This window comes from Lacerta agilis, chromosome 5 (assembly GCF_009819535.1).
Source record: "Lacerta agilis isolate rLacAgi1 chromosome 5, rLacAgi1.pri, whole genome shotgun sequence".
NCBI lineage: Eukaryota > Metazoa > Chordata > Lepidosauria > Squamata > Lacertidae > Lacerta > Lacerta agilis.
In genome coordinates, this window is record NC_046316.1 from 56,783,512 (window position 1) to 56,809,013 (window position 25,502).

General features: G+C 45.9%; 1 protein-coding gene across 1 annotated transcript in view; it reads left to right on the forward strand.

Moving 5' to 3' along the window:
• The first annotated feature begins 21,127 nt into the window (after positions 1–21,127).
• The window catches only part of HS6ST1 (heparan sulfate 6-O-sulfotransferase 1), a 181,491-nt gene continuing 177,116 nt past the window's right edge, over positions 21,128–25,502 (forward strand). The window contains exon 1 of the mRNA XM_033149961.1: positions 21,128–21,717. Within this exon, the coding sequence (XP_033005852.1) occupies positions 21,200–21,717 (518 nt within the window). The 5' untranslated portion in view covers positions 21,128–21,199. The remainder of the gene's footprint in view (positions 21,718–25,502) is intronic.

Consider the following 25,502-nt stretch of genomic DNA (forward strand, 5'->3'; position numbering starts at 1 on the left):
GGCGCTTTAAGCGCCGGCTTTGCTTCCCCCCCCCTTCCCTTTCAGTGCCGAAAGGGGAGGAAAAAAGGAAGCAAAGCGGCGCTTTAAGCGCCGGCTTTGCTTCCCCCCCCCCTTCCCTTTCAGTGCCGAAAGGGGAGGAAAAAAGGAAGCAAAGCGGCGCTTTAAGCGCCGGCTTTGCTTCCCCCCCCCTTCCCTTTCAGTGCCGAAAGGGGAGGAAAAAAGGAAGCAAAGCGGCGCTTTAAGCGCCGGCTTTGCTCCCCCCCCTTCCCTTTCAGTGCCGAAAGGGGAGGAAAAAAGGAAGCAAAGCGGCGCTTTAAGCGCCGGCTTTGCTCCCCCCCCCCCTTCCCTTTCAGTGCCGAAAGGGGAGGAAAAAAGGAAGCAAAGCGGCGCTTTAAGCGCCGGCTTTGCTTCCCCCCCCCTTCCCTTTCAGTGCCGAAAGGGGAGGAAAAAAGGAAGCAAAGCGGCGCTTTAAGCGCCGGCTTTGCTTCCCCCCCCTTCCCTTTCAGTGCCGAAAGGGGAGGAAAAAAGGAAGCAAAGCGGCGCTTTAAGCGCCGGCTTTGCTCCCCCCCTTCCCTTTCAGTGCCGAAAGGGGAGGAAAAAAGGAAGCAAAGCGGCGCTTTAAGCGCCGGCTTTGCTTCCCCCCCCTTCCCTTTCAGTGCCGAAAGGGGAGGAAAAAAGGAAGCAAAGCGGCGCTTTAAGCGCCGGCTTTGCTCCCCCCCCTTCCCTTTCAGTGCCAAAAGGGGAGGAAAAAAGGAAGCAAAGCGGCGCTTTAAGCGCCGGCTTTGCTTCCCCCCCCTTCCCTTTCAGTGCCGAAAGGGGAGGAAAAAAGGAAGCAAAGCGGCGCGTTTAAGCGCCGGCTTTGCTTCCCTGCCCGCTTTCTCTTTCGGCCGCCGTTCGTTCTGTCGCCCCAGGAGCAGCAGCAGCTGCTTCTCCCACGGCGACGGAGCGAGCGGCGGTGCGTGGGGGTGAGAAGCGGCGGCCCCTCCTGCCACTCCCCACGCACCACCGGTCACCCCGGGAGCAGCAGCGCTGCACAGACGGGGTGCTTGGCTGAGCGAGCACCCCGTCCGTGCAGCGCTGCTGCTCCCGGGGTGACGGAGGGAGCAGCGGCGCGTGGGAGGGGCCGCCGCTTCTCACCCCCACCCGCCGCTTATCACCCTGTCACTGGGGGCGTACCGCCCCTACCGCCCCTCCCCAACGACGCCCCTGGAGGAACCTGTTGCTCTCCAGATGTTGCTGGACTTTGAATTCTGATCAGTTGCAGGTAGCATGTATTGTCAGTGCACAGCAATTGTGGGTGATGTACTGGAGTCCCCCATCCCTGGGCTAGAGACTCTCTTTACTGCTTTAAAGAAAGCAGATAACCCAAGGAAGTGGCCTGGAATATCCCTTGGAGTGGGGGGGGGGGAAATGTGCCTCTGGCTAGTGCACTGGATCTTAAATATATATTGTTTCCTTTTATCCCCAAAACCAAAGTACACTTTCACAAAACTGACATGTTCATGGGGCTGAGAGGGTGGCAGGAACTGCCAGTGCTAGAAACAGAAACCTTATCTTCCCTAGCCTCATGCAGTGAGTCAACCAAGGTTACAGGTCAAAAGGTTCCTATAAATCCACTGAGTTTGTTGATTTGGGCTGGCCTGACCTAGTTAAGCTGTCAAGGCATCCAGGTTAGGCTTGACTTTTGCCTGGTTGAAGATCGACCTTGACTGCATCTGCCAAAGCACATTTAACCGGAGGTACTGTAAGTCTTACAAACGAAATGGGATTGAGGTTTCCGATCATATTGCTGGCCATTCTGCTGATAGCATTTCCCAAGCTTGTTCTCTGTTTAGAAAGGACAGCAAGAGAGTGGAAATAAGACCTAGAACAAAGCAATGTAATCCACATGTGATTAAGCCTGCTTCTTCACACTGACAGCTCTGTTAAATGCTATTTGGAAGAAGCAGATTACAGTCTTACTGAGAAATCATTTAAGACAACATTATGCTTTTTTAAAAATAAAACCTGAATAAAACCTGGCTGCTGTGTTTAGAAATCTGTGTTGTCTGTATTACTCTTGTGCTTTTTTTTAAATATGAAAGTTTACATGTCGCTCACGCTTTTCACTTGGTATAAGAAGTCAGGGTGAAGAGGCAGACAAAAATATAATATACAGGACAGAGCCAACCTCAGTGACTAAATTATAAAAAGTAAGGCTTATTTGGCTATGTTATGTCAATATTTCCAGTTTCTGAAGATGCAACACATACCGAGTAACTGGTTTTCAAGGTCATGTGCACCTGGAAAGCAATATTAAGCAATATTTTGGGAATTAAGAGATTGAGAAGAAAAATCTTGCTGTGTGTGTGTGTGAGAGAGAGAGAGAGAGAGCATTAAAATACACCACTGCGGACAAGTTTCATAATATAAGTTAGCAAAATGCTTAGGCTAAAGTGTGTGTGAAATTCATGAGCATTTAAAGGTAAAGGTAAAGGGACCCCTGACCATTAGGTCCAGTCATGGACGACTCTGGGGTTGCGGCGCTCATCTTGCTTTATTGGCCGAGGGAGCCAGTGTACAGCTTCATGCGCCGGGGGTGGGATGCATGGAGGGGCACATTACATCATGCGTGTGATGTCATGCGGCACTGGGCCCCTTCAATGTGGGGGGCAAGTTGCAGCCCCTGGCCCTGGGTATCCCTTCCAGTGACCGACATTCAGTCAGAAGCACCCTAGAATGAGCCACTTCTTTTCATATGGAAAATGTTTAGAACATTCGGCACATTCTTATAAGCAGTGCTGCATGGAAATGCTTTGAAATTTGCCACAAGGTTTAGAGCTGTCCTATGTATTGCAGCAGTGGCTGCGGTTTCTTTATTATTTGCTTTCTATTTTACTTTTTTGCACTGAAGGCAGGCAATGGTAGCAGATGCAGTACTAGAGACAATGCTCTTCAAGTCACAGGCTGAAGGTGATTTAATATCCTGGCTCGCTTCAAAGCTGGTAAACAGAAGAACTATGATTCATTAAAGGGTTCCTGGCTTGCTTGCTTGCTTGGTTTATGCATTCCAAAGGGAAGGACAAAGAAACTCCGCATGCAGGCAAAAGGCTTATTCATATATATCCCAAATGCATTTATCTGAACATGGATATTACAGGAATGACCAAAAATATCACTTTTGAATTCTGAATGTGAGTACATTACTTAACAGCTGTTTCTATGTGCCACAGTGTTGCATCACAGAGAACAGATAGTGTAGAATGAAAACTTCCTTTTTATGGGTTTAAAGGTTCGTTTAATACTAGTACTGTATTCCAGGAACAGTTTGAAATGATGGTCTGATTCTAAGACACCCTCTTGGCTGCTGGGCAGAGTAGATAAGATAGTGAAAGTGACCACTATTAGAAAACAAGTTGTTATCAGCTGGTGGTAATCAGAGAGGGGAGGGAAGAAGGGGGGAGCAGGTAGGCAAGGAAGGGATTAGCAGCAAGGAAGGGGCGAGGGAGGGAGATGCTGGATGGTGGGGGGGGGGTTATCTCGATGGTGGGAGAGGGTGTCCGGGTTTTTGATCTCTGGAATATGGGAACCCTAATGGTATTAACCATTTCATGCATTAATTAGACTTAAGCTTGTTGGTATATGAGGCCGGTTGTCCCACAAACTGCACAACTGCCTGCTTGGCCTCTTTGCAACAGATAAATGTGCTACCAGTTCTCGGAACTAGCTTCTCCAGCCATCTCACTGCTAAACCACCATGCATCTGGCAACCTTTATCATTGAGTATGTGATAGGTCTGCGCACAAAAGGCTTATGGCATAGCTTTACTCTTTGTAAAGCTATGCCATAAAATGACAGGGTTACTAAATGCAACAGAGGCCAGGAGTCCTACGCTCTTAATGGCTTTTGCAGAAGAGAGAGTTTTAGCAGCTATGGTACTATGTCACAGCACTGCAGAGTTGAGATAAACTGCACCTGCCCAAATCCCTTCTTCTAAACTACATTCTAGGATTCCTGTCCTCTGTTGTGCAACTGGTCGTCCTGTAATCACGGTCCAGCAATCGTCTCACAGTGGCAGAAACAGTTGTGTGAATCAGCCCTGCCCATGTTTTCTTTCTTGGATGGTACTGACCGTAATGGTTTTGAATGAAGGGAAAATGTTACCCATGAGGTGAAATATTTGTGAACCTAGCTAAATTCCAATCAGCTACACTTACAGATACAGGGACCACCTGCAATTATAATGGTGTTCAACTGTTTTGAATCTGTTTATCTGGGTGCAAATTTAATTTTATATCCAGGCACAATGATTTTACTGTGCTCTGTCCCCCATGCACAGCCAAGCCTTCAGGCTCCCACTTCCCATGGACTTGGAGAAACCCAGCTGAAGACCTGCGTTAAGAGCCCTGCTTGGCCGCTGCATATAAGCCTGTTTAATAAACTTGTTACATTATTGATGTTTATGTGGAGTCCAAATGTCATAGTTCAGCAGGCAACACAATTTTCACATCATATATAAGAAGGCACAGGTGCTTTTGCTATGCTTCATACACCTCATTTCAAAAAACTCATTGTGAGAGCATATTGGGGAGAGACAACAACTAAATCCTTGAATGCAGAGGCCTGATTTCCTCATATCAGTCTAAGGAAATATAAATGCACTTATTTTGTGGAGCAAGCTTATTCAAACAGTGTCCCCCTTCTTTCCTTGGGTTTCCTTATGAATATTCTGTCTGTTATCCTGTTCATTCGACCTCCTTTCCTGCCTGCCTTCCACTTCTCCTTGTCACCGTGTTATCACGCCGCCACTACCTGTCTCCTCAATGCAAATCTCTTTTCAAGCCTCCTTCCTTTCATTTTATTTCTTGTATGTCTTTCTATGCTTATGTCAATTTCATCATCCTGCACAGCAATCATTAAGGCTCTTGCAGAGCCAATAACATCATATATCCTGATCCAATGTATATTTGCACAAAGGCATGCCCCAGCACAGAGTTCAGTAAGACTTACTCCAAACTGTATCTGCCTAGAACAGCAGTCTTTGCCTCCTTCGCTTACATGTTGGGGAAGCGCCATAACTCGGGGGGGGGGGTTACAGCATCTGTTCTGCATGTAGAAGTTCCGGGTTTCAATTCCCAGCATATCCAAGTGTTGCTGGGAGAGAACTCTGTCGGAAATCCTAGAGAGCTTGAGCTCGGTGGACCAGTTCTGACTCAGGATAAAACAGCTTTCTGTGTTCCTGCCTCAAATGCATTCGAGAAAAATGTCCACCCTAAAGTGCTCTGAAGTGCATTGCTTGGTTATTTCTTGTACAGTACTGTCAAAAGATGAAGCTATTCCTTTACATTACTCTGTTTAAGGAATATTCAAGAAGCAGTCTTCTTTTGTGACAGGGCGTCCCTGAGAAGGAATGATTGGGACTAGAGTCCTAGACTGTTTTTGATATACAGTATGCTCTGTAGACTCACTCTGCCCTATATATTGGTTGCCTTTCTCAAATCCTCTTGAAATGTTATTGGTGAAAAGACTAGGATACTTCTCCATCTCTGAGCAAACTTTCCAGGAAAAGTACTCATATTTTCCCATGAAATAAATAATCTCCTCTTTGTTGTTTTAATGGGACATATGTAGAAAAGAAATATTATGTGCCACCAAGACAAAATGTGAGAAAAGACCCCCCTGATACTGTGGATACTTGGCTTTTGGTGGAGGTCCTTGGAACAAATAATCTGTCTTCAGCCTATTTGATACAGTGGTACCTTGGGTTACAGACTTCGCTAACTCAGAAATAGTACCTCGGGTTAAGAACTTTGCTTCAGGATGAGAACAGAAATCGAGCAGTGGCGGCGCGGTGGCAGCCGGAGGCCCCATTAGCGAAAGTGGTACCTCAGGTTAAGAACAGTTTCAGGTTAAGAACGGACCTCCAGAACGAATTAAGTTCTTAACCCGAGGTACCATTGTACTTTTATTCCTACATTTTACATACCCCCTCCCCCACAAAAAAGAAAATCATTTACTGAAGCTATAATGTAACAGATGGGTCACACTGGAATTATTAATCTTGTGTTAAAACCACAAACTGACTGAAACAGAATTCTGTTATTTAATCGCATGAACATTTTTTCCGCTGGTATAGCAACATCTGATAGCAAGACAAGCAGGTTCAGATATGGCACATCAACAGATTATCATTTCTAGATGTTGTTTCTTGACTTCTGCTTTTTGAAAGTGACTTTACTTTGCCCAGAGCCACTGCTTAAGGCTGTCACAGCTACCAAGGCCCAGGAGGAATATTAGGAAGGAATTGCGCCTTTGAAACATGCTCTGTTGGTACAGTGACAGCAGAGAGGAGGGATAAAACAACATTTATTTCAAAATATAGATCTGAATCAATACAGGCATTTAAAATTGTTGAAATGTTTAACTGCATGTTCTCATTCTGTATATTTTGCCAGATTTTAAGGTGATTCAACGTTCTGCTTGAACTGTCAATGGCCACTGGCACCCTCCAATCTATTTTGAAACTTAGATTTCCGTATTTAACGAACATTCAAGTCATACACACCATACATTTAGGGTACATATCCCCCCCCAAAAAAAAGAACCCTGGGAACTGTAGTTTATCCCTCACAGAGCTACAATTCCAATGATTCTTTGGGGGGAAGATATGTGTTGTAAATGTATGGGGGTGAAATGAGTCACTGTGCTGCAATATACAGCAGTAAGTCATCTGATTAGGTACTACGCTAACCCCTAGTACTGGTGCTTGCCATGGTGAAGTGATACTTAAGCCACTCCATAGAACAGAGATGTCTTCACCAGAACTGGTGGGTAGCCGTGTTGGTCTGCCATAGTCAAAACAAAATCGAAAATTCTTTCTAGTAGCACCTTAGAGACCAACTGAGTTTGTTCCTGGTATGAGCTTTCGTGTGCATGCACACTTCTTCAGATACGTGAGATTTATGGACTTCCATTTCATGCGGCTCAATGTGGTGCCTTCCATAGTTCCAGTTACACGAAAGCTCATACCAGGAACAAACTCAGTTGGTCTCTAAGGTGCTACTAGAAAGAATTTTCGATTTTGTTTTGACTATGGCAGACCAACACGGCTACCCACCTGTAACTGGAACTATGGAAGGCACCACATTGAGCCGCATGAAATGGAAGTCCATAAATCTCACAAAGAAACTGGCACAGATACAGACAGACATCTCCTTTCTAACCTGTATCTGAAGAAGTGTGCATGCACACGAAAGCTCATACCAGGAACAAACTCAGTTGGTCTCTAAGGTGCTACTAGAAAGAATTTTCGATTTTGTTTTCACCAGAACTGCAACTCCTGTCATCCCTGACCATTGGCCATGCTGGCTAGGGCTGATTGGAGTTATGGTCCTGGAGGACACTAGGCTGGGACAGTGTAAGTTAGACTGCAATCCTAGCCATGTCTATTCGTAAGTATTCTCTCCCCAGGAAGGCTCGCCAGGTGCCATCATTGCTTATCTATTTTTGCCAGGCAAAACTAAATCTTTTCCACCAGGCCTTTGGCTTTTAATTTTCTGCAGCCTCATGCTATGAGCATGATGTTTTTTAGACAGCCCTGCCTTTTAAAAATACGAATGAGTTTTAGATTTTCCTCTGTTTTATTTTGTGCTGGTTTTAATGTATGTGTTACTTATTTATTTCAGTAAATCTAATACCCAGTGCGTTGTGGCAAACTGTAGGAAAGAGGAAAATATTTAGTGTCAAAGGCAAGATGGTTCCCTTTCCATAGCAAAAGATCAGGAAATTATTTCCATGGGGTAGGCTTTTTACATCTGCTGCAGCAAAAAAAAAAAGGGGAAAAAAAGACCAAGAGTGTTATGACACTTTATGACAAATAAACATAAACATAGGATGGCATAACCTTCCCTCAACTACATCTTATGAGGTGGATTTTAGTCCATGGCTTACACCATAATGAAGGTGTTAGTCTGTAATGTGTCACAAGATTCTTGGCTGCATTTGGAAATGACAGCCTTAGGAGAAGCATAAATGTTAGCTTCTGTGACCTTCTTGTCCACAACCAGCTAAAGATATTTTGCTGCCCAATGAAGAACTGCGAATGATGCACAGACCTCATCCCATCAAGCCAACTACATAAGGGTGAGGAGGATTCTGCTTCACACTACATTTTTAGAAGAACTTTTCCATTCCCCGCCCCCACCCCCCACCCCTGGGCCCACGTGTGGATTGAAACACTGATCTGTGGGAGTCAAGTCACATAATCAATTGACAAAATGGCACATCACTTCATACAATTGTTACAAGGTGATCTAAGGATCTTCTCCTCTTTTTCCTTTTTGACATGGTACATGGGGGCAGCCATCTTTTTTTCCTTGGACCATTTTCCAAGACATGATTTACCACGTGGCCATGGCTCTCCTGAGCAGCTTAAAAAGTTAAGCAGGATAGAAAAAGAAGAAGAAAGGCAATTTTTAAGGTGCCTGGCAAAAGTCCTCATAAGTTCTCCTCCGGTTTTTCTTTTTCGTAAAGGGACAAAGCCAAGCTGGTTTCACAAAAACCGAAAGTGTCTTAGGATGGAAATAGGATGATTTGCCTGTCCCTAGTAGTACTCAAGGCCAGCCAAGTTATTTTGGCAACTCACAATCACCTCTCTTTTTCCCTAGCAGTAAAAATGCAGCAATATTACATAACTAACCATTTGCTGCCCTTTGATGGCAACTAAAATCAGATCCCTGAGAGGTGCCTGCCTTACTTTGCCAAACGGTGCGATTGGCCCAATGTCTTACTGCAGTATAAAACATTGCATTGGGCACCTAGTAGGAAGAGGGCATACAGAACTTCCTATCATAAAGAATAAATCGCAAACGAAATTTTCAGGCGGGGGCTGCAAGGAAAGCCAATTCTTTTCCCCAGACCCATTAGGGATCACATGAATTTTATATTGGCCCTTTCTTAGATTGAAAACGTTTCCTATTTCTGGGAGTGGTGGTTCAGCCTTTTCCATTCCACTGCCTCACTTTGCAAAACATGAAATGGCTTTTTGCCCTTGCACTTTCCATTTCATTTCCATTCCTCGACAAGCATGTTTCTATTGCCAGACGTATACAAAGGGCAACGTATACGCTTTCAATCTGAATTACTTTCAGTTCCTACAAAGGGAAGAAGCCTGAGTGAATGCAGCATTTAGAAGCACGCCCCGTGCATCTCATTTGCATGATGGAGACTAATAATTCTCTTAAACACAAGCCTTGCACTGCAGAGAAGTTAGAAGCGAATGTTCAGCAGATGCTGCTCAGCTCTTCTGCCTGAGCCACAGTGGTTGACCCGTTATGGACGCCCTCCAACCACCAGAAGCTTCTGCAAGACCTGCCCATTTTCATCAAGGTTCCTTTTCTCTGACCCCTTGGAATTTCAGACTAGATAGATGTGCCCTGACTCTTTGACTGCTCCCACATTGCCCTTGTCCTCAACAGCCACAACAACGTGGAGCACAGGTGTGGAACCTTCAGCGCTGGCCCAACCACAGGTGGACTGAGGCGACCGCCTAAGGAGCAGAAGCTGGGAAGTAGCAGTGGAAACCCCCCAACTGCTCTTCCTAATCTCCTGACCACTCCCCTCTAATGGAGGACAGAGCTGGGTTCCAAGTGGCCTGCTGCCCAAAGGAGTAATGAAGGTATTAGCCTGTCGCCAGTAGTTAGGTGTAGTTAGGTATGGAGGAAATGACATGGCACTTTGAAGGCCCAGCAATCAGCTGATTGTCAGGATTTCAAAGCAGTGATCAGGGTCCTTACAAAGAGCCCTGTGCAGTGCTTTGAAGAAGAAATGATGGGCATTGGTCTGCCAAGATGGCACTGTGGACCAAGTGAAGAGGTCTGATGGGCCTAATTAGGTTGGAGGTTGCCCCACCCCTGATTTTTTTTAAAGTATTTTTTTATTAAAGATTTTCTTGATTTACAAAGGTAGTGCAATGTCTCTCTCGTATTTTTTCCATGTAACATTTTTACAAGTCAATTTCATTTGTTGAGACATTAGGAGGAAAGGGGGGAAAGAGGTGGGTGGGATGGGGGGATCAAAAGGTCCCAGGGCAATGCACAACATTAAGAACATATTTTACACAGCATAATAATAAAAAACATGAAATGAAGAATAGTCATAATCAGCAAAATAATAATAATCATATCAAGATTCTATGCACCCCCAGCTTTAACAGGCCATAGATTATTTAATGGTTGAAGGTCTGGGTGAAAAGGAATGGTTTTGCATGGTGCCTAAAAACCTGTAATGATGTAATGATGGCACCAGAGGAGCCTCTCTGGGGAGAGCATTCCACAAACGGGGAGTCACCACAGAAAAGGCCCTTCTCATGTTGCCACCCTCTGAACCTCTCGAGCAGCAGGGACACAGAGAAGGGCCTCATATTACAAACACAGGGTCCAGGTCGGTTTGTATGGGGAGAGGCAGACCTTAAAGTATTGAGGTCCTGAGCCATGTAACGCTTTATAGGTCAACACAAGCACTTGGACTTTTCAATCAGTGCAGCCAGGCAAGATTTGGCATTATATTTACCTACTAGAACACTTCAATGAGTGTGATGCAGCTGGTTCCCTGTTTCAACAGTACTTGTGCATGTAGGCACCTTGCCCATCCACCTATCTACATTGCAGACTCTACAGGGCATTGCTGTGATCACAGCAGAATCAATGTTCCTGTTGGTTGCTTGCATATATATATATTTAGTTTGTATATTTATGGCCTAATTGCTAGCCAAAATTAGCTCTCAGCAATCATAATCCATAGCAAAGATACAACACAAGAAATTGGGAAATGGGTGTATGGCAGCGAGAAAAGGAGGTAGAATGGATGTGTGCAGCTCACAGTCCTCACTTCAGCTTTTTGCTTCCTTCTTGCATTTTGTGTTGTTTTTGCAAAAGCCAGGACCAGAGAAGGCATAGCCAGTGGGTGGGTGGGGGGGCTCTTTGCTGGGGAATAAGTTCGCATCCCCACAAGCAAGTAAAAGGAAGACAAATACATGTCTTCTGTGAGTAATTTATTCCCCTCTTCATTTTGCATTTAGGAACTGTGCCTCCAATGGCTTAGAACGCCCCAAAGAAAGCTACCTTAAGAGTATTATTTTGATTCAATTAAAAATTGGTTAGGAGCTATTTGCCTCTTGCAATCCTCTAAGAGTTTTTTTGTTCTCCATATTTTATGCCCCTTAATTCCCGAGATCTGATTTCATGCTTTCTAAAAGGGTGTTTTGATAAGATGCTGACAGAATCACAACTAAAGAACCAAGTGTGGAAAATCCCATAATTTTGTAACGTCAACTGGTTTGTAAATATATCAGATTATTATTGACAGTGCTGCCCCCACGCTCCGCAAACCAGCATTGCACCCAGTTTGAGATCCAAAAGGAAGCCTCGCAAGTTGATCTTTTGTTTCTCAGACATGAAACTCCATGTAGTGAGAGGTGGGAGGTGGTTTTTTTTATTAAACTCTACCTTGAGACAATAATTCTACTAAAAGACAAGAAATATAGCCTTTAGTTCTGCAATTTGTTTTAAACAGTTGGCAAATTTAAATTCCCAATCTAAAATAACTATAGGTCTTAAATTACTAGTTCAAATAGCTTACAGATTTCAAATGTCAAGGAAACAAAGTACAATTAAGGATAGGGATGATTTATTGCTGAAATATCAGGACAAAATGCTATAAATACAGCTTTCTATGGCTTTGTGTAACTGAATACAGTATTAATCAGTCCTAGTAAAGCAATGGTTCTTTAATATCACAAAAATGTATATGATTCTGAATAATAAACTTTTGTAGTATATATGGCATAGATATTCCTGTGATTGTTTAGAAAGCTCTGCAATTTACTCTCTTCACAGGTAAGAGACACGCATGAATCTGATACAGTAGGAATATAGTACAGCCACACCTATTTATAACCTATTGCTATTTAAAACTTCTATTTTAAGTCAAGTAGCCTCTGTTGTTGGATTCCAGCTCCCATCAACACCGACAGCATGATCCAGAGGGATGATAGTTCAAGAGCAGTTGGAGAACCACAGCCCCCTCTCCAGTAGTGGACACCATGGTGGCGCATGACCTTCATTTGGTCATGTTATCGCTACAGACTGGGAAGTAGAGGTGGACAGGTAAGGCGGAGGTGCAGCGCAAACACACCAGCGGGAGCACCAGATTAGCTCTGTCGGTGCATTTGCACTGTGCCAGCCTTGCCACCATCTTGCTACTCCTCTCTGCCACCCCAGTAATCAGCAGCAAAACAATCAACTGGAGGTCAGGTGTGCACCACTGTATCACCACCACTAAGCATCACCACCACTGGTCCAGAAGAACAGGTGTGCATGCAATATTCCAGTAGCCTGAAGGCTTTCCTGGGACTCCCAAACTGATCCTGGATAATCTTATCTCTTGCTGTAAACATGAGGACGGCAACAGGTCTGATGTGTTTGAAACTGCTGTTTCTCCAGGCTGCACACAATTCTGCTCTACAAGTTATTATTGACTGGAGAACGCTTTGTATTTTGACAACACAATTCCAAACCAAGCCGAAGCCTATAAGCATTTAACAAATTTATAACTTTCATATCTTCGGAACAGCTAAATCAATGTCGAGAATGAATCAGAAGGCAAGTGAATTGTATCTGTCACCAAACTGCAATTATTGTCATGCAGATGTGTGCTTAGGAACTTGGGGAATGAAGGGGGAAATTCAGATATAACTCAGGTGGAGGGTTTTTGGGGGGGAGGAGGGGAGGCTGTCTACATAAAGCCTCCAGCTCTCGCTTTGGTGAGATCACATGCCTACTCCTAAGTGGCTCAAGACCCTGCTATTGACTCAGATTCTTGAATTTTGTATGATTTCGCAGCATTTGACAGCTGCTTGATCACTTCTGTATTCCTGTTTCCTTAGGTGGATTAGACTGGTGGTTTCCAAGGACCTGTGTGTATATGAACAAAGGAAGTGTTATGCTGAGTCAGACCAAGAGCCATCTAGCTCAGTATTGTCTAAATGGAATGACAGTGGCTCTCTAAAGTTTCAGATAGAGAGTATCCAATCTGGAAATGTAGAGGATTAAACCTGGGGCCTTCTGCATGCAAAACAGATGTTCTACCACTGAGCCATGCACCTTTTCAGTTGCTTGATGCTCCAGACAGATGCCCCAGGACTCTCCCCTCCTGTGGTTTCCAGTAACTGCTATTCAGAAGCATTGCTGCCTCCAACTGTGGCAACCCAGGATTAAATGGCAGGGAAACACAGGCTTGCATTCTGATGCCAATGACATCATTCAAAATTTGAAACAACAGCACAACTGCATGCATGAGGAGTACCCATCCCACAATAACCATCTTATTGGAAAGCCTCCTTTGTCTTTCCGGGAAATTTACTAGCTAATACCACACAGAGAACATAGCTTCTCTCCTTGATTGCTTCTGGGTTTTTGTTCTTGCCAATTTGCTTGCCTACCAGAACGAAAACAATTCATAACATTCCTGCGGCCTACAGGGACAGCCCAAGGCATTTTGCTGCCTGAGACAAAGTACAAGAAGGTCCTCCCATATTTCACACATAACAGCTGCCCAGGCTAGGAGTTCCAATTTATTTCAGCACAGGGGATAGAACAGTGTCCTGCACCAGAGGGCAGCAGGCTAACTTGGAGGCACTGGGAGCAGGCCATAAGGCACAAAGTTCTTTCCTTCAACACCTCACTACCACTCACCCATCTCTCCATCTGGTGACTCATGTAAGTGCTGCAATGCAGCAGCGGTGGTACCAGCAAGCATGTTTCACATGAGCAGAGCAATACCTGCCTGCAAGAGGATGTGGCCTGGCCTGGCTGCTTATTTGCCTGACCATTCAGTCAGGACCCCGACTACAATGCACTAGGACAGCGGTAGCCAGCATGGTATCCTCCAGATGCCATTGGCCTACAACTCCCATTAGCCCTTGCCAACATGGCCAGTGGTCAGGAATGTTGGGAATCGCGGTCCAACACATGACAGGAGCCATGTAGGTTATCCCTGCAATAGGAGGATGAGACGAGACTGCCAGACCAGGCCAGCAATGAGCAAAACTGCTAGTAAGGGAGCAGCCTGTGGGGTGGAGTGCTCAGGAGAGCAGCCAGAGGGGCTCAGGAGGTATAGCTGATGGGGGGGGCTGCTGCAACCCACCCCCTAGCATCTGTCAATTGAGGTGGCCACCTCGTTCTGCCTAATGGTATGGCCACAGCTTAGTCTAGCATGAAGCTAGGCATGCTTTGTGTGAGGTTAACAAAACACAACAGACTACTGTGCAGCATTACATATGCTTTTGTGTAGTTGGGAATAGGAAGTTTAATAAGGAGCTGGGCTGCTTCTAAAACAGAAATCAATAGGAAAGAGATAAAAAGAAATAAATAATGAAGATGAATACTGTTGCCTTTCAGTCTTCATAACCTTTCACTAATTGCACGTTACAGGACTAATTACTTGCTAGTCAAAGGCATTTATTGTCTCATATCGAACTTGGCGTAAACAGTATAAGCGTTTGGCAGTCAAAACAAAGATTATATGACTGTGCCATGATGCCTCCTCTCACACAATCCTGAGCAGTTGATTTAGCTTGCTTTGAGATGCTTAGATTCTCACCATTTAGGGCTGGTTGGCATGACCCATTTTCCTTGCAAGCCTCCAAGTAAATTCCCTTAAACCACATCTGCTGCCTTGTGTCAGCTGCATCTTCACAGCTATGGCAGGAGCAGGGCCCCCAAATAACCCATCCAGCCAGATGCTGAGTCCTGCCTCGATCCCCAGTTCTGTCCCTTCACACCCTGGGCCTTGAGGATGAAGATGGCATTGGACCCAGTGGGAATCCTAGAGTTGCCACAGAAGTGACTATTTGGCTGCCAGAAAGCTCTGTTGCCAGGGTACTGTTCTGGAGGAAGCCTCCGCTTTGAAAGATGAAGAGGATCCAGTTGCAAGCAATGACCCAGAAGCGGGCAACGAAAAAGATGAGCTGGCAATGAATATATAGGTGTCTCCTCTGAATGCCTGTTGAGTTTGGAGGTTATCAGTACCTATTGTACTTGATCTAGGGTAACTTCCTTTCTGGGCAACTTTCTGGGGACCATAAGCGGGTGGTTGGTTGGGGCCAGAGGCAAAAGTGGGTTTAACAATTTAACATACACTTTACAGTACAGGAGGCTAGTTTGCACGCACACTCACACACCAGTGTTCAAAACTCCCATTGTTCTAGGCGCATTTTGCGACAAGAAATTTCATTAGTGCAAGCAGTTTCTGAGCTGTGGACACAGTACTGGGCCTAAGATTTCAGAATAAAACTGCAGAGTGGAAGGAAAGGAGGACCATTTTTCTGCCTTCCCACTTCCAGCTACTCTCTGAAGACTGGAGAAGAGACCCTCTTAAGAATATTAGGAGGGTGGGCAGGGGAAGGACTAGGCTATGTGAAAAATGAACATAGTATTTTAGCTGCAGTTCATTCATTTTGAGCTTTGTATTCTTGTTATTATAAAAGCACACCTAGACATTCTGCTGTTGCACCAGTAACCTAGGTTTAAGGTGCCATTTAGCTCCTAGCTTTCATATCTCTGTTTCTAACACTGTCACACACCCTTCTCTGTCCTTCATGCAGACATGTGAGAGGTATTTCCAGAAGTCAAGGATACATTCCAACTAGGCAAAAGCAAAGCTATGAAGGAGGTGTGGCCTGGAGAAAGTGGGTGTGGCCTGGGAAGAGTCTGAAGGGTCAGGAAGACAGGTTTGGAAAGCTGCCACAGATAAGTGCTTAAGGAAGACTTGTCTTTTCTATTGGTAATCTCTGGCGTTTGGTCATCATTCCAGCATGGACAGCATGAACCTGGATGGCTGTTCAGAGACTGCACTTCAGAAATGTGCAGCTGAGTCCTGTGTTTGAATGTGCTGCAAGCTGGGGGGTGCAACTGCATTCCTTACTTTAAAAATATGTAACAATAAAGTATCTATCTTACACAATAATTCCCCTCCCTGGAGATAATCGGCTCCTCTTTATAAACGGTGTGTGTGCATTTTATCCCATAGCCACCAAACAATAGCCTACACTTGCCAACAACATGAGCTAGGAAGGAGATCTATTAGAGCTGCTCCACTTTTACCACCGACAATCAACATGGTACAGGTAAACAAAGGTTTCTTAATATTCTCTTCATCCTTCACATTTGCCGCTAACTCATTCTACAATAAATAACACTTGCTCAGAATTAACACTCAGCGGGTTATTCCACTAGTTATATACTTTTACAACCAGAGGCAAACATCAATACCACAAACTGCTTTGTGGCTCTTTATAGCTTCACATATATTTCAACCACTTACATAAAATAGTGCATAAATGCCAGCACTTCCCAAATCAAGGTATAAATTCCCGAACTTAAATTGACCTCCAACTGTCCACTGTGGTCTTTCCATAATGATGATACTGTATAATTATTCTGAAATAGGATGCACACAAATATAGGGAAAGTAGCAGTATTTTTTAAATGGGGAAGGAGAATCAAAGCTAATAAACAGCACAAACGCAGCATGATTCTTTGGAGTGCTATAAAGACTTTTATTTTACCTAGTTTGGGAAGATCCGAGTTGCGTAATTCACCCTGCCTGTATACTTTGTGACTAACACAGCTGTCTCATTCTACCTTGTATATTGGTAACAAAAATTTAACTGAAACCTTTGCAATATTATTTTCCTTCCAACTTATGCATATGGAAAATAGCTCTTACAAAGAAATACAATCCTAGCTTTGTTGGATTCTCCACCTTTCCCTTTGGATTTTCACATCATATTTTTATGGCAGACTTTTTGGATTCCCCTTCTTGCTACTATGGCTGCCTATGAACTCAGTGAGTGGTGCTTACATCCACTAAGAGAGGTGGTTACTTGTGGCTTTAGCTTTCAGCGATGCACCAAAGAAGTTTTATCAGACCTCCACGTTTAACTGGAAATGTAAGCTTGCAAAAATGCGTTGAAATCCACCCCTTTACATGGTATGATGTTACAGATGACAGACCATAAGGAAGGAAGGAAAGCACCACCGGATCAGACCAAAGTCCAGCTTCCCATTTTCCACAGTGACCAGGCAGATGGCCCAGGAAAGTCCCCAAACAGGACTTTGCCTTCTTGTTTAGGGAAGTTTTTAATTTGTGACTTTGTATTGTATTTTAATATTTGTTGGAGGCCGCCCAGAGTGGCCTGGGAGACCCAGCCAGATGGGTGGGGTATAAATAATAAATTATTATTGTGATTGTTGTTGTTGTTGTTGCTCCTCAGCAATTGCCCCTGAACTTGAAAGGTCCATCTAGTTATCATGACTTGGAGTCATTTATCACCTCATCCTCCATAAATTTGCCTAACCCCTTTTTAAAAGCATCTGAGCTAGTGACCATCACTGCAACTGGTAGCAGTGAAATACCACAATTTAATGATGTCTTGTTAGTCAGTTTCACTGGATAACTTTGGATTCTAGTACAGTCGTACCTTGGATCCCAAACACCTTGCGAGTCAAACGTTTTGGCTCCCGAATGTCACAAACCTGGAAGTGAGTGTTCCGGTTTGCGAACGTTCTTTGGAACTTGAACGTCCAAAGCAGCTTACATGGCTTCTGATTGGCTGCAGGAGCTTCCTGCAGCCAATCAGAAGCCACACCTTGGTTTCGAAATGTTTTGCAAGTCAAACAAACTTCCAGAATGGATTCTGTTCAACTTCCAAGGTACCACTGTACAGCGAAAGGAAAAACACTGTCTCCACACCATGCAAAAACCATGCCCCTCCTCTTTAGATAGGCCTTCTATGCAACTATCCGTACCACTCTAAGTTTTTAAACAGCCTCTGTGGCACAGCCAACTCTGAACCCACACTTGCAGAACAAGGAAGTAAAAAAACACCTGGAGAACTATAAAGCATAAATACTGTGATGAAAAATAACTTTAGAGTAATTTACTTCTGTTCAGGGATTGACATGTAAATTCAGTTTTTTTCATGGGGAACTCTCACCCATCACCCAGGATTCCACATCATTTGCAGGACAGATCACATGGAGAAAAAGGGGGAGGGGCTGGAAATAGGAACGGAGAACTTGTAAGAACCCACAAACAGCATTACCCTCCACTGTCTGGTACTTGCAATCACTATGGGTTTTAGTAGCACACAGAAGGCAATTGAAACTGCTTTGAGACAGGGCCACAAATCCACCCAACCCAACAAGAGCTGGTCCTCTTTCTCCTCAATCAGGAGTTACCACTGCTGTCCGTATCCCGTCAGCTTTACTGCCAAATATTTACAACTACTGTCAAAAACATGGCAGTTTCACTGCTTGCATTCTGGGATTTCCTTGACCTCTGTTACACTTCAGAGCAGCAGAGAGAAAGCCTTCCTGGAGGCAGATTAGCCCTTTTTGGATTTGTGTGCTGTGCCTTGTTGAATCATCCTCCTCATCAGCAATTGTGAAATCCAAAGGCCCTACTTATGCACTGTTGTTGTTGTTGTTGTTGTTGTTGCTCTAAAAAAAAGTCCCAACTGTTTTGGGTGCCAACTACACTGCTCTTTTAAACTCCGTAAGTTCATGCCAAATCAGTTCCCCATAGACGACATTGATGTGGCTGGATTTGCCCTCTTAGCCATTTCAGGTTCCTTCGTGTTTTCCTTAATCATGGGCCTCTGTCTGTTGCATGCTTCTGCTATGTATTCTCCGCCACTTCCCATCCTCATAATCCTGCCTTTGTGACATCAGAATAGCAGCTATTTGTGACATCACAATGAAAGGATTACTGTGGCTGATGTGAAGGGGGCAGTTACATTTGGAAAGGAGGGGAAGCTTGTTTCTCATGAAAATTCTCTTGCTGCTTGTGTTTTCCCTTGCAGAAGTAAAGACATTATTAACAAAACAGCAACAAGATTCCCTCTTTAGATGGCCAAGTTAAAAGGCAGTTATTTAAAGGCGTTCCTTGAAGTGGTAAATGCAGACATAGAATGAATCAGAGAGACATTTCAAGTCTTATCCAGCAATTGTAGCTGTGTGACTCCAACAGTGTAATCTTCTACATGTCTACTCATAAATAGGCTCCACTGAGTTCAAGGGGGCTTACTCTCAAGTAAGCAAGGATTGTTGCTCAGAATTCTCATGATTTGGCTGTTCTTCACTTTGGTGAGAGATGCAGAACCTCTGTCCCTTCCAGATTTTGTTGGATCACAGCTCCCATCATCCCCAACAATCGGTCGTGCTCTGTGGGGCTGATGAGAGTTGGGAGTCCAAAAAAATATGTGGAGGGAAATACCTGGAAGACCATCCTTGACCTAGTGATACTGGGCTCAACATGAGGAAAGCAAAATCAGAGGCAGTCTTTTAGGGTTATATGTATACTTGGCCTCAGCCCCAGTATACATGAAGGATTGTCTCCACCCCCATTGTTCTGCCTGGACACTAAGGTTCAGCTCCAAGGGCCTTCTGGCAGTTCCCTCACTGCAAGAAGCAAAGTTACAGGGAACCAGGCAGAGGGCCTTCTCGGTAGTGGTTCCTGCGCTGTGGAACGCCCTCCCATCATATGTCAAGGAAACAAACAAATATCAGACTTTTAGAAGACTTCTGAAGGCAGACCTGTTTAGGGAAGCTTTTAATGTTTGATGCTTTATTGTATTTTTAATATTTTGTTGGAAGCCTCCCAGAGTGGTTGGGGAAACAATAACTTCTTCTTCTTATTATTGCAATTGAGCCGTCTCTAGATGGAATCACGGAACTCCTACAAACACAGCCATGAGAATTTCCATGTTCGCTGCTGCTCATGGCTGTAGAGAAAATTCAGATGCTGATGGGCACTCCCAAGGCCTCCAAAAAGAGGCTTATGAAGCCTGAATGACGTTTAAAGCCCCACCATTTAGCTGGCTACGTCAATATTGTATTTTAACGTAAAAACAGAAAACTCATTTCTGAGAATATTTCACCACAACAACTGGTTCTCAAATTCCTTTCCAAAACCAGACAGCAGCAGGGCAGCCACTTTTATTCTTTTCGCTGGGGCTCCTGTGCCTTTTAATATTCCCACAAGTAGCAGAAACGAAGAGGCCACTCTTTGCCCGGCGCTGCACCTTGATGCCAGCGGGAAACCGCACCTGTTGAATTTCTGCCAATTCCGTTCAATTGTTTAAGAGGAGGAGGTGAGGCAAAGCCAAGAAGCCACTGCAGCAGGAACCTGTAGGCTCTGTTCATGCGGGGGTTGGGTTGGAGAGACCCAAGCTTTTGGCCTGAAAACATAATTCCCCCTTTTTCTTTCTGGTGGTGATGGAGGGAGGTCAGGAAAGCTCCCTTCAGAGAGCCACCTCCGAACGCGAGCGCCCCTCAAGGCTCAGTGCGCTTCCCCATTGGCGGAAGGCGAAAGAGGAAGTGAAAGAGCCTAGAAAGAACCAGGAGGGAAGTAACAGAATTATCCTGCGGGCGGGCCCTCGCAACTCGGGAGCCTCCAGAAACGCTGCCTTTGCGGCGTGCCTGTGTGTTGCTGCCGCCGCGGCTGCTCTGCCTCCCTCCGCCAGCGCGCGCCTGGAGCGGCGAGCGGAGCGCGAGGAGGCGGCGCTGTGCATGCTGGGCTCAGAGCGCGGCGGCGGGGCTTTGCCCTAGGAAGCGAGGCAGGAAGGACTTGGAACTAGCGTGCAGCAGCCGCCTCAGCCAGCCCTGCCTCCGCGAGACTCCGAAGGGGCTGCGCGCCCGTCGCCGGCACCCGGCTCGCCTCGGCCGGATCGGAGCCGGGGCCAGGAGCGGCAGGAGGAGGAGGAGGAGGCAAAGTCCCGAAGGCAGAGGCGGGACGGGGCTGCGAGGGAGGCGGAACCGAGGGAGGGGGGGTCGACCCTGGGAGCCTCTCTCTCTCTCTCGCCGCCCCCCCCCCGGTGGCTGATCGCCGCTTGGCAGGAGGAAGCCCCCCCTGGCTGCGGATCTGACTGAAGGGGGGCCGGGCGGGGAGGGAGGGAGGAAGGAAAGGGGTGGGAATCCCTCGCCCTCCGCGCTCTCTTCGGGGCACACGGCGCTTTTTCGTCGGGGTGGTTTCGGAGCCGGGAAGAGGGCGAGAGGGGAGCCGACGTCGCCGGTGGCGCCTCCGCCAGCAGCAGCTCCCGCAGCAGCAGCAGCAGCAGCAGCTCTCCCGCCGCCTCCCCCTGGCCGGGAGATGGTGACATATGAAGCGCGCTGGAAGGACCATGGTTGAGCGGAACAGCAAGTTCCTACTGATCGTGGCGGGCTCGGTGTGCTTCATGCTCATCCTGTACCAGTATGTGGGGCCGGGGCTGAGCCTGGGCTCGCCGAGCCTCCGCTCTTACCAGGACGAGCTGGACCTGTTCCCCACGCCGGACCCGCACTACGTGAAGAAGTACTACTTCCCCGTGCGGGAGCTGGAGCGCCAGCTCGCCTTCGACATGAAGGGCGACGACGTGATCGTGTTCCTGCACATCCAGAAGACGGGCGGCACCACCTTCGGCCGCCACCTGGTGCAGAACGTGCGCCTCGAGGTGCCCTGCGACTGCCGGCCCGGGCAGAAGAAGTGCACCTGCTACCGGCCCAACCGCAGGGAGACCTGGCTCTTCTCGCGCTTCTCCACCGGCTGGAGCTGCGGGCTGCACGCCGACTGGACCGAGCTCACCAACTGCGTGCCGGGAGTGCTGGACAAGCGGGAGAGCGCCGCCGCCAAAACGCCCAGGTGAGCAGCAGCAGGACGGGCAGGAGGGAAGCCTGGCGCGCAAATGTCTCGCTCTCCCGGAGCCGGGGGCTTAAACCTCCTTGTTTGCTTTAATTGCCGGTTCTGTTCCCCACTCGTTTATCCTCGCAGCAACCCTGCGAGGTAGGCTAGGGCCCCAGCTTCACTACTGATTTCTCAAGTGAGTGTTCTTTCTCTGAAGTGCTAACCACTGGGCTACACTTTCTGCACTTATTCTCGAGAAAGAGGGCCTGGTTGGATCTCCAGAGTGTGTGCCATTCCCATAGCCTGCTTATACAGCATTGGTTGTACTCAAGCAGACTCTGGTGGTAAGGGGGCACACACAGATCACATGTGGCTTGGCTGGTCCTTCAAGGAACGGTCAGACTTGGGAACTTGCATTTATTGCACTTGCTGCTCAGCCTGCTTCTGGGGTAGGTTTGGTGATGATGCAGAAAATAACAAGAGAGTTCCAAGTTGGGCACATGCAGCCTAACAGACTCTGTTCACCTGGCCCCTGTCCTCCTCAACATGCCAGCTTAGTCCTCTGGAATCGTCCTCAGAAGCAGATCCCCTTCATCAATAGGGTCACAACTCCCACCCACACTTGTGCACCTTTAATAGTAGCACAATATACAGAATTTAGCAGCTGATGTTGGGGGAGGAGGGAGGGAAAGTACTGCACCTGTGGAATTTCTGCCCATAGTAAAGCTGCTAAATCTGCAACAGAAGCCGGGGCAGAAATATGTCAGCCCTATCTGCAGCAGCCTGCCCGCCTTCATATTGTGCTCATGTTGAACCATCCCTCTACCTCATAATAGCCATCTCCCCTTATACCAAAACCGCTTGCTACTCCTTTCCTTTCCTTTCCTTTCCTTCCCTGCTCTGTACTCTCCAGAGCATGCCTTCCCCCACAGACCTTAACTGGACTTGATCATTTTAAATACTGGAGTTATGATATTGGAATCTCCCTCCCACCGCCATCTACATTTGCAGGCTGGCTTGAGAGAAAGAGCCTCTGAGTATGAGCAGAGTACCTTGAATTACAATGGTGATGTGGAGGTTAAAGAAACAATGAATAAACAAAATGTCCCCTCATTCCCCTTAACAGCCTTTCACTCCCCATTTGGGAATAGGGAGCAGAATGTTTGAAACAGATTGTGTACTCCTCAAGCAAATTTGACCCCCCAGGGTTTTCCAGTTCGCAAATGCATCCCTGCATCTCTCCCAGCACATGTTGGGCAGATGCCTCCACACCTAATTCTGGGATGCCCACATCACCCCAATGCTGCAGCATATAGTATTACTCTGGACCTTGCACCCTGCTCAGCACTGACCCCTTCCCCTGCTCTGCAGTCTGCACCTCACAGTCTTGACCTTTCTGACTGCTTAGCCCACCTTTAGGAGGCACACCACAAGGGCCATTGATCTCCTGGCCATTGTACTTCACATGTCAAGTATCTGAACAGTGTTTCTGCTTGTTGCCCCTTTCTCATACTATCGTAAGTGTTGTCCTGTAGCCCTACATATCCTACCCTTACTAGTAGCATTTTTCTCTCCTGTAGTCTCCCATCTATATATACTGCACAGAGTGCATTGTTCAAAGAATGCTCCGCATTCCTGCTTGTGTGCTCTTGTCCTGGACTGCATCCCTAAGAACTTCTTTCTCAGGCTTAGACTGCCCTGCTGTTCATCCTTCCTTTCCCCCAAACCTGTGGACACACCCGCTTGATTAGCCTGTGAGCCCTGATCCTCCTTTTTAGATGGCACAAATTTGCCTTGTTGCAAAGCATCATTCCTTTCTCATCTGGTTGCCTACCCCTTTTCTTGCCATGTGTACTTGAACCCAGTACTTCCACACGGCAACCACCGAAATGCTTCTTCCAGTGGTTGCTTTTCCTTTCTCTTCCTTTCGCCTGGATTAGTGGGTTGTTTTTTTTTTGGGGGGGGGGGGGAGAAACAAAAAACAACACCAGCCTTTTGGAACCAAGGAAAGTTGTCACTAGGCATGCATCCCATTCCGCTGCCCTGCTTCCCACTTTTCGTATCCTAACTTAAATAAATAAATGTCCCCTGCTCCTCTTACTTCTCAGTTAACATCTCTTGGCCTTTCCTGATCCTCAAAACCGGCTGTATTTCCTTAAATCATTTAGAGATGGTTCTAATTCCTTCCTCTGTAATTTTAATATGTTGGAGTCTCATTCAAAGAGCTATTGTTCCCTCCGTTGTCCTACCTAGTGAATGTAAATCATCAATTGTTACTACCCTTTAGAGCCTTTTGTTCCAAAGTTTAGCTCCCATAGCTCCGCAGGATTTTATGTTCACATTTGTTAATGCCATGTGCTGTGCATGTATATTGTTAATATCCTTTATAATCCTTGCAGTGAGTAGGCAGCCTTGGAAGGCAGAACCTTGTATCCACACACCCCCTTTCTTCACTGCTGCTATGCTCATTTCTTTCTCTTCTCTTTTTGCTCCATTTCGGTTAGACTTGTTCGTCATGCAGTGCTGCATGCAGTTATCAATTATGTCTATTGATTCTGTTGTTCTTCCTAGCTTTTTAACTCATCTTGGTGGATTTCATCATTAATCGCTCTCGCCCGGCCTTATGCAGGCTGTCGCAGGAGTATCAAAACAGGGAACTTCTCCCAGATGGGCCAAACCCATTTAGGTTTCTTTTCTGGGGAGACAGACATGTTTAAACAGTTACAAACAATGCCCTTCCATGTTTACTATATTGACATTTGGTCAAGAGCTGTGATGTCGGAAAATACCGTGCAAAGTTAAAATGGTAGAATGTTTATATTCTTGGGGCTTTTGTGTTTAAAGAAAAGAAAAAGAAGAATCTGACCTTTGACTCTCAGCTAGCAAATCATTAACCTTGCATAAAGACCAGTACAGAGATTTATGAGTGAATTTAGTTGCATATCGCCTTTCCTCAAATTAAAACTTACATGCTAATGCTAAAGTGGGTTTATATTTTGTTGGAACAATGACAAGCTGGGATATTGAGAGTAAGGGCTTTGCTATGTGATTGCTGGGGTAACAGTGACCACTAAATTTACTTGTATTGGCTGAGTGGTTTGTTCTTTTGGGAAGTGAATCCCAGAGAATCCAGAAGTGCTTTTCTTAAGGCTGTGTTTGTGATGAGCTTTGTAATGTAAATATTTTTTGGATTTGTAATGACTCTAGGTTTGGGATTTCTTTTTCCCTGGTATCTGATTCTAGTAGCTCTGTAAGCAACTATCCTTTAAAAAAAAACAAGCTGATCTCAGTGAGTTCAGTGATGAGCATGGATAGGACAATAGCCTCAAACTGAGGTTGTGTAAAAGAGAAAATGTTATTCCGCAGCATACAAATTCTGATGTTTGGTTTTGGCCTCTGGCTTAGTTTGCTTGTTTTTTGTCTGCCTGATGGTGCCCTGCTAAGGTTGAGGAAGGTCTCCATGTTCAGCCATGAAGGGCTTCTGCTGATGAGGAGGTTTAGCAATCAGCTGCTCATAACCTTTCTCTATTAATATCCAATGTTCTGGCCATTCATTAACTGTATACAGGGGAATGTTTTTGATAACGATAAACAAGAGCTGCTGGCTTGACTTTGTAATATTGTCCTATCACACAGGCCTATTGTGCTGCAGTCCATTTCAGCATGTCCACAGAAAGATAACATTTCTCCCCGCTTGTAATGAAATCTGGCTTCATAAACAAGAGCTGTTTATGTAAAACCACTGGTGGAGCGCATTTCCTTTGTTGGGATAGAAAAGGGATTCATTCTTGCATTATTTCCAC